At 44.1% G+C, this 8,814-nt stretch overlaps 3 protein-coding genes across 3 annotated transcripts in view; 1 reads left to right on the forward strand and 2 right to left on the reverse strand.

Moving 5' to 3' along the window:
* Window positions 1-569, reverse strand: part of Pmar_PMAR023976 (hypothetical protein) — a gene marked incomplete at both ends in the record, with an annotated part of 699 nt that extends 130 nt beyond the window's left edge. The window contains 2 exons of the mRNA XM_002776975.1: window positions 1-106; window positions 536-569. Coding sequence (XP_002777021.1) covers window positions 1-106; window positions 536-569 — 140 coding nt within the window. The remainder of the gene's footprint in view (window positions 107-535) is intronic.
* A 1,127-nt stretch (window positions 570-1,696) lies between these two features.
* Pmar_PMAR023977 (hypothetical protein) lies at window positions 1,697-2,357 on the forward strand (the record flags this gene model as incomplete). The annotated part of the gene is made up of 4 exons (XM_002776976.1): window positions 1,697-1,754; window positions 1,834-1,948; window positions 2,133-2,268; window positions 2,322-2,357. 4 exons carry the CDS (start codon window positions 1,697-1,699, stop codon window positions 2,355-2,357), a joined length of 345 nt encoding a protein of 114 aa, XP_002777022.1.
* Window positions 2,358-7,109: 4,752 nt separating this feature from the next.
* Pmar_PMAR023978 (40S ribosomal protein S17, putative) lies at window positions 7,110-7,777 on the reverse strand. Its single transcript, XM_002776977.1, has 3 exons — window positions 7,567-7,777; window positions 7,381-7,512; window positions 7,110-7,229 (listed from the first exon to the last, which is right to left on the reverse strand). The coding sequence occupies exons 1-3, from the start codon at window positions 7,752-7,754 to the stop codon at window positions 7,157-7,159; spliced, it is 393 nt and encodes a 130-aa protein (XP_002777023.1). The 5' UTR covers window positions 7,755-7,777; the 3' UTR covers window positions 7,110-7,156.
* Window positions 7,778-8,814: the final 1,037 nt, after the last annotated feature.

Consider the following 8,814-nt stretch of genomic DNA (forward strand, 5'->3'; position numbering starts at 1 on the left):
TCGCCATTCAGGCTGCGCAACTGTTGGGAAGGGCGATCGGTGCGGGCCTCTTCGTTATTACGCCAGAATTTGAGCTCGGTACCCGTGAGTCTAGGTCGGACTTGACCTTGTAAAACGACGGCCAGTCCAGTGTGCTGGAAAGGAGGTTAGAAGTGCGAGGAGGCGAGAAATTATGACGGATTATGCATACTATGCGAATTTGTTGAGAGAAAAATCGCGGAAATCTACAACACTAAAAAGATGACAAATGGGGAAACTCCCTTGTAGTTCTGCTACTTCGAGCCTCATCAATCGCGTTTCACACCCCGTTTTACGTGAAGTGGCGTCGTAAAACTCGGCGAAAAACGCGATATTCGAGGCCTGCAGTAGTCGTAAAATAAGTTTTTCACATCACTAGGGTGAAGAAACTCCGTTATATGTAATTTTATAAATATGAGTTTTCATATTGTCACCAACATATGTACGGTTATTCTGTTGGAAATTGAAGTTAGTGTGTTAGGTATGGTATTGACTATTTAAAAGATATGGGCATTACAGTTAAGCAGGCCGGAACGTGGAGGAGATATCATTGTGAGTGGTGTCAGGATTACTTCAAGCTGGTATCAGAGGTAAGGCTTGGTGTGAAAAACACTACAGCATTTCCAGGTGTGTGCTGATATGGGAACATATTACGTTAACTGTTGTCAGTTGAGACTGTTGCGGTATGCACATCTGTGTCTCCCTTGTTCCCATTTGTATCAGCTAAGATATTAGCTAAGCTATACCATCCCATTCGTTACTCATAAGTTATTGGTGTATAATTAATATTTTTCCGACAAATTTAATTTTATACCCATTTGGTTAATGTTTTACCCATGGCTTTAATGAAATACCGACAAAATGTAGTGAAAACAAACCATTGCATATCAAGGCGAATATAGTAAATGGTATAGATGGAATAGATCACTAATATGCAGTATTTATGAATATATAGATATTATTGGAGTTTCTTGACCCTAGTGATATGGAGAACATATTTCACGACTATTGCATATCACCGCGTTGAATATCGCGTTTTACGCCACTTCACGTAAAACGGGTAGTTGTGGAACTCCATTATATACGTATAACACACTCTGTAGTATTAGAGCCATTCCACATATCACTAGTAGACTACTCATACCACAATGAAGTTTCCCCCTAGTGATATGAAAAGCATATTTCACGACTACTGCATATCACCGCGTTGAATATCGCGTCGCCACTTCACGTAAAACGGGTAGTTGTGAAACTCCAGTTATCCTTCATAAAAATTGTTGGTGAATTTTCAGGCGCGTGACCATTGCGGAACTCATCGGCATAAGGAAAACGCTATGAGACGACGATGGGAGAAAGAAGAATTTGGAAGTAAGATTTTTTTCCGAGAAAAAATTTTTTCCGGGAAAATTTGGAAAGAGTATTATATTTTTATCGATCATGTGATCGATTTAGGTCTTCTGGCTGATTACACTGAGGATCTAGAGTGGCCCACGGCTCCTGACATTAGTCATTTGCCGACCAGACATCAACTAAGGCAGGAAAAGATCATCAGAACTGATGGTAAGTTTTCTGTTAGGAAGTGGGAAAATTTTCCCGAGAAAATGGGAATTTTTTTCCGAAAAATTCCCGTCGGAGTGAGTATAAGCGGGATGGAATTGGTATAAGATCACCGGGAAAAATGTGGAAAAAATCGCGGAAAAATGAGGGAAAATTTTTCTACAAAATTGTCCGTCCTAGTGAGTTTTGGAAGGTTCGATTAGTAGGAAAATTTTCAAAATTTCAGGGAAAAATTGGTAAAATCCTTTTACACCTCAGGTCAGAACGTGCCTGGTGTGACGGCTGGTTGGTATTACTGTACGACGTGTAAGGTGTCGATGGAGACCCCTGATAAAATCAGCATTCACATCAACGGTCGCAGGCACAAGCTTGAGTAGGCCTTGGGAGGGGTTTTTATCGATATAAGGGAGTTTCTTGACCCTAGTGATATGAGAAACATATTTCACTACTACTACATGCCGCGAATATCGCGTTTTTCACCGAGTTTTACGCCGCCACTTCACGTAAAACTGCAATAATGACATTTTCGAAATACCATAATTTTGACACATTTTCAGAAAGCATTATGGTCGAGAGCCGGCGCTGATGGAGTCCTCGTGGAGTGGACGTAAAAGGAGAGTTTCCGAGGCATCGACTGTTGACACTCCTCGAGAAGTGAAAGTACAACCTAGAATGAATAACAAGGGTGATTGGGTAAGACGTTGAGGAAATGCAAGTGGGCGTAAGATTGCAAGATTTTGGTTTAGGAGAAGAAGCGGCAGAGGAATGATTACAACGTGTGAGTCTGGGCTGGAGTGAATTTTGGGAAATTATTGTTGGTTTCTGTACACTTCTACCCGAAGTCGTGTGTAATTCACATATTTTGAATAGGGTGAACTGCTGAGCTCAGGTGAAGAAAGTGAAGATATATTCATCACACAATATTTGGTTGTTTTCATGGGTGTGTGAACTTCTTATCCTCATTTTTCGTGTGATCGGCGTAGTTCAAAACTCAACAATTGTTGAAGTAGGGTATCGCATGAGATCTACCAAAATGTTCTGAGCTAGATGACGTCTTGTTGTGTGCCTCTGAAGGGTAAACCCGAAACCCCACCCGAAACCCGACAAGGCAACCAGAAACCCGAACTGTTATACAGATGAAATCTGCTATCAAAGGCAACCAGAAACTCGAACTGCTGAGAGCGAGCGACGAACCTCCTTAGATTTTGTCGTTCTTCCTTGGATTTTGTAGTTTACTACAATGGCGTGTACCGTACGCGGCAGTTGGAGGAGGAGTGGTATCAGGTGCTCTATTTACTCACGTGGTGGGTGGCAGAGCGAGAGAACGTGGAGTCGTCATGAGCCTTGTGAAAGGAAGAATGACAATAGGAATTATGGTTCTTGGTGAGCGTAGAGGATATGGGAGAAAACAGGTTGGAAGTTTTTCAGGAGTAGGAAAGGCTACAACACTGATCGGCGAAATAGATGGTGCGAAAGCCGCGGTTCTGATTGGAAAAGATCGAATGAATCGAGACGGAGCGGCGCTAATTCAGTTGTTGATGATTACAAGGTTGCCCAAGACTTGGCAGATTCGGAAGCTATTGATCGTCATCGACGCCAATGGAATGATGAAGTCGTAGACGCTGGTCGTGATGAAGATTCTGACGAGGAGCTCTTGGGCGCCTTTGCTTGAAATTCTCAGATGATTGAGTATTCGTCTGTAAATGAGTCCGTATTTCGTACACAGCGATTCTGCTGTTGTTAATTCATAGAAGTCACTTTCCTGAGATAGTCATACGATTAGTAATTACTCGAGCATTTGAGGTGTTGTGTTGCCACGGAGTTTCACGACCATTGATGAGAACAAACGAGATGATCTCGGTGTGAGGTACCTTCCCAACCGCAGCTCAATCATCAGACTGCCGACACGAAACGAAACGACCGACAGGACCTTCGCGTTGATTCGGTTGAACTCATCGAAGCTCGCTAGGCGCTTATAGAAACCAGTACGACGCGGAATCAGTGATTGAAATGTGAATGATTTGAGAGGCATTGCAATCAAGATACCAAAAAGTGGTACATTTACGATATACGCGTGAATGCTACTGATTGGCCTTGGTCTTAGGAGCCGTGATAAACACAACAATGTAGTTTCCAGTAACTTAGTAAACAGTGTGGGAATATATGTACATGTGTTGCTAGAATTATGGAAATCTTGAGAGACTATCGTTGATTTTTGTATACTTCTACCCAAAATCGTGTGATTTTTCAAAAAATAGTGAGGAAACCTACGAGCTCAGTTGAGGAAAGCAAACATATATTCCCGTACTGTTAGTAAATAACAGCATTTAATGCTGAGCATTATATAGCAAGACTAAGTAGCAAGGATTGTGTGCAGGTGTCTCCGAAAGGGTCTACACTACTGTATCAACGTCCACAGGGGGATGATACTCCAAACTGAAGTTCAGAACGGCCGACAAGTTCTTCAAGTTAGTTGCTGTTTACGCGCGTAAATATTATTCCAACACGGTCACTTAGAGAAGATACTCCCACCAAGCTCTGTTCTCGATCAACGTCTACAGACCTCTAACAATGGGCTGAAGGGCAAGACCCTCCCAAAAGGGAGGTGAGGGTCATCACACATCGATCGGTCAGCGGTGTGATGACTATTGAGTAGTCGATACTCATAACAATACAGGAAGGACTCGGTACCTAGTAGGACTAGGTACTACCTACCTAAGCCGGGTTCAATCCCCCCACCCCCCATCGCTTTATTAATATATTATCCAACCTACTATCCCACATAAACCTCAGCTGAATTTTCCTTCACAAATCGATAGACGATATCCTGCACATGCACATCGATTGACTTTTATACTAATATCCATCATCACTCATCTAGCCCAGAGCTCCCCTCATCGACCGTTTTGAGCGGCCTCTGTTGACGAGGCCCGAGCTGAGCTCGGCGAGCTCCAATATCACCAGCATGAAAATGCTGCGAGTTTGAAGAAGGCAGTGCCTTACAAGGCATCACAAAATTTGTGACATGACGTTTATTGACAACACACACACTGACGTTTATTCACACCACACACACTGACGTTTATTAACAACACACACACTGACGTTTATTCACAACACACACACTGACGTTTATTAACAACACACACACTGACGTTTATTAACAACACACACACACTGACGTTTATTCACAACACACACACTGACGTTTATTCACAACACACACACTGACGTTTATTCACAACACACACACTGACGTTTATTAACAACTATCAAACACAAGAAACGCATCCGATGAAAACGGATGAAGTAATGATGTGCGCCTATTAGGATGCCATCCTAATAGGTACAGAGGATGGTCAGAAAATTGAATAAAAATATTGTGTATGTACTGCACATCTGGCAGCATTTTCATCCCCTCAAATTCTCAGCACTGCAACTACACGCCACCTTGATATCAACATGGCAGTTCCCCGGGAATCCCGGACGAGAATTCTGACAATAATCATCGTTGTTACCAGCACACTTAGGGTGTCTACAATCCACAGCGGGGATACAGGGATCAGGACCAGAAGTGGAAATAGGCTCGGGAACATCGCATATGCAGGAAACAGTCGTGTTGGCGTGGCAGTGGCCGTGAACTGTACCGTTAATCGTCACAACGTTCATACAGTAGTCGCCTTGGTGAGTCTTAGCTGTGCATGACGTGGACAAACAAGAAATCTTCCCGGGAGTACTAGTGGTCGTTGTAGTAGTGGTTTTGTTCCCACTTGGAGTGCTCGTGGGACTTCTAGTTGTAGTGCTCACCACGGAGGGAGCCGTAGTAGTAGTGGTGGTGGTAGTTTTGCTACTGCAACCGTACAAAGTTACAGCACATAAAGCGGCAACGGTTACAGCAATGATATGCATAGTAGAAGTAGTAGTAGCTTATGGTGATAGTAGAGTGTGACACGGCCGTCCAGCGCCGCGTCACGTCACCATCCATCAGATGGCATCCGAACTTCTCTTTCTTTCGTCAATTGTAACAGTCTGTGGCACCCCAGATGTGATGATAATATAGCTCAAGAAGCTCCATTAGTCCCTCCCCATGCTCTTGTTATGCGTACATACAGGAAGAGAACGACGACGTTGCTGGACGAAGAAATCTCGCTCGCCCTGATAAACGTCCGCCACGGACGTTCCGTGTGTGTTGTTAATAAACGTCAGTGTGTTTGTTGTGAATAAACGTCAGTGTGTGTGTTGTTAATAAACGTCAGATATGTGTGATGAAGAGTCCTCAGGGTCATACTCCTAGAGGTCATAGTCCTATAGTGTGATCAAAGTCCACTGCCGACAACACGGCTTGGTTAAACTAGCACCGATTCAAATCAGCTCACGAGGGATCAGTTCACCCTATTAAACTTTTCGACTGATTTACCACGACGATGATTGGTACCACAAAACAGACGCAGTCAAGTGCTGTGTACGTCGGACTCATATACAAGCCAACTAAACACAAACTATTGGTTTGTCGCCTGACCGCAAACGGCCGAGAACCAGAGGTACCACAAATTTTATTATTTATTCAGCGGCATCGCTCACTCCTCTCATGAAGTGGATTTTACTCATATGGCCACGAGCACACAAGCGGTTGAATTGCACAGTGGAGAATGATTACCAAGTCATAGATCAGAATATTCCGTCCGAATTCGCCACTGAACAGATCCCTTGCAGTTCCTTGGGGTTCAAGACGAACACAGGTTCGTTTTAGCGATCGATCGGGAACTCAGTCGAACACTTCAACGACCGAGATGAATTGATACCGATCAGCGCACAATCTGATAAACTCGAGAGATCCTGGTGATTGCAGATTCGTCACACCCTGAGGTCGAGCGTATCAAGTATTCAAAGGAGTATCATCATCAACATAAATCTCACAACTGACTACGACCTAAAGTGCCATGATAATCATTCAGGCAACCTAAAGAGTGCCATAAAGAGCATTTAGGCAACCTAGAGAGTGCCATGATGAGCATCTAGGCAACCTAAAGAGTGCCATAAAGAGTATTTAGGCAACCTAGAGAGTGCGTTGATAAGCATTCAGGCAACCTAGAGAGTGCCATGATGAGCATTTAGGCAACCCAGAGAGTGCCATAAAGAGCATTTAGGCAAGCTAAAGAGTGCCATGAAGAGCCTTTAGACAACCTAGAGAGTGCCATAAAAACCATTCAGGCAACCTAGAGAGTGCCATAAAAACCATTCAGGCAACCTAGAGAGTCCCATGATAAGCATCTAGGCAAGTTACAGAGAGCCATGATAAGCATTTAGATTAATCAGAGATCTTGGTGGTTGCAAATTCGTCACACCCTGAGGTCGAGCGTAGCAAGTATTCAAATGGGTATCATCATGTTAAATCAATCAATTGGTCTCAGAAGTGGCGGCTCGTTCGCTTCATTGATAATCAGAAGCCAAGCGTTCAAAAAAGGAGCCATTCATCACAGACCAACAACAGTTTAAGGCTTCCATTCACTTGAAGTAAATCAACACAGCATCAAGGGAAGAAAAGGACTTCCAACAACGGCTACTTGCAGACACCAACCATCTAATAACGACGACGCGCATAACCCATGCGGTCGGAGACCTCGATGTTAGGGAGCTGGTCCATGTTGAGTTCCCTGAGAAAAGAAACACAATAAACAGAAACATAAAAAACAGCAAGAGTGCAGTGGTGCATAAAGCGCCTGCCTTCGACAGTGATTGTCGACTGTCCACTATAACTCAATTAATTAGGTGCCTTCCTCCGTCTAGTGAGACGGCAGTCCTTACTTGAGCATCTCAGCAGTGTCGGTATCAACGACGATATGCTCAGTGTCAACCTCAGACTTCTCAGGCACGAAGTCCATCTTGCGCTCGCGCTCCTCCTCCTGAAGCTTAAGGGAGATACCACGGACGGGTCCCCTGAAAGGCGAAAAATAATAACAGTCGTGCCGGTTGCATAAAATGGAAACTCACTTTTGGATACGCTTCATGAGATGGGTGACGAAACCAGCAATCTTGTTCCTAAGCCTCTTAGAGGGGATGATGGCAACCTCCTCAGAGATCTTCTTGTTGAGCTGGAAGTCAAGGGTGAGTTTGCTGTAGTACTTCTCAACAATGTGCCTAGCAGCACGCTTAACGGTCTTAGTGCGGACGCGTCCCATGGTAGTCGAAGTCTGAAGGAAGCCTTGAAAGGTTTGTCAATGGGCTTGCGCTTCGTATGCCCAGTATCGATCGAGCGATCGATTCTTGCTATCATTTTAGCGCGCGCCATTGTGATCGATAAAGACAAATTTTGTAACGTTACACAATTGTCGTTTTCAAGCTGCCAGACACCCATTACAACTCACACGTTGCTGAGTCAATCTTAGGAAGATGCTTCAAGAGAACCCCACGACGTAACATCAAAATTTTAACCGATTTTTTTCCACTTTTTTCCATCAGACTGGTAACCAGACGAGAATGGACTCTTTCCGTGTCCTACGAAAAGCGTGACTCAGGTTTTTCGTAGAACACGAAAAAAGTCCATTCTGATTGCCCATGCTCCACCACATAGGCGCCTCCGTTGAACTCAATCATCGGTCACATCTTCCAAGTTCTCTATGGCACCCTACTGTAGTCGGCTGGACTCTAGTTTTGGGAGCAATTTGGTCCGGGATTCGAGCATAGGCATTTCTCTGCGGATCAATCAGGGTTCTAGCTATCACGCCAATGATCTAGCAATAATCGCCACCTTCTCAGCGATGCTCTTAACGGCTTCTCTCGCACAAATAGTGCTCACGCAACCCTCCAGCGACTTGGTGAATTGTCGTTGAGATGATTGACACACTAATTTTACAGAAAACTATTAATGTTCTCATAGAATTAATTGTAGATTAATGCTCATGATCACCTTGTTCTATGCGGCGGCCCTACAAGTGGTCGAACTCCATGTCGATTGAAACTTTCCTTATCATACAAGCAATACATGATTAGATCATCACGTTTCTCTGCTCTTAAAGAGGTGGAGGATGCCTTCGATCAACTTCTTGTCGTTCAAACGACCTCTTTCCCAAGAGCTTCGTCATTGCAACCTGAGCGTGCTACGGCGGGATTTACTCACATTAATTTATTAAACAGAAAGGCGCGGCTTCCCATAGCGGAGACACACGCAATGCATGCTCCGTGACTGTTACCAAACTTCGCGGAATGACATTGTGTTGTCCGACATCCGACCTCTCATGA

This window comes from Perkinsus marinus (assembly GCF_000006405.1).
Source record: "Perkinsus marinus ATCC 50983 genomic scaffold scf_1104296952338, whole genome shotgun sequence".
Lineage (NCBI taxonomy): Eukaryota > Perkinsozoa > Perkinsida > Perkinsidae > Perkinsus > Perkinsus marinus.

Coding starts and splice junctions, on each gene's coding strand:
- Pmar_PMAR023978 (XM_002776977.1), bottom strand. CDS start 7,754: ATGGGACGCGTCCGCACTAAGACCGTTAAGCGTGCTGCTAGGCACATT. Junction 7,513..7,566: donor CTCATGAAGCGTATCCAAAA/GTGAGTTTCCAT, acceptor TTCGCCTTTCAG/GGGACCCGTCCGTGGTATCT. Junction 7,230..7,380: donor GACACTGCTGAGATGCTCAA/GTAAGGACTGCC, acceptor TTCTTTTCTCAG/GGAACTCAACATGGACCAGC.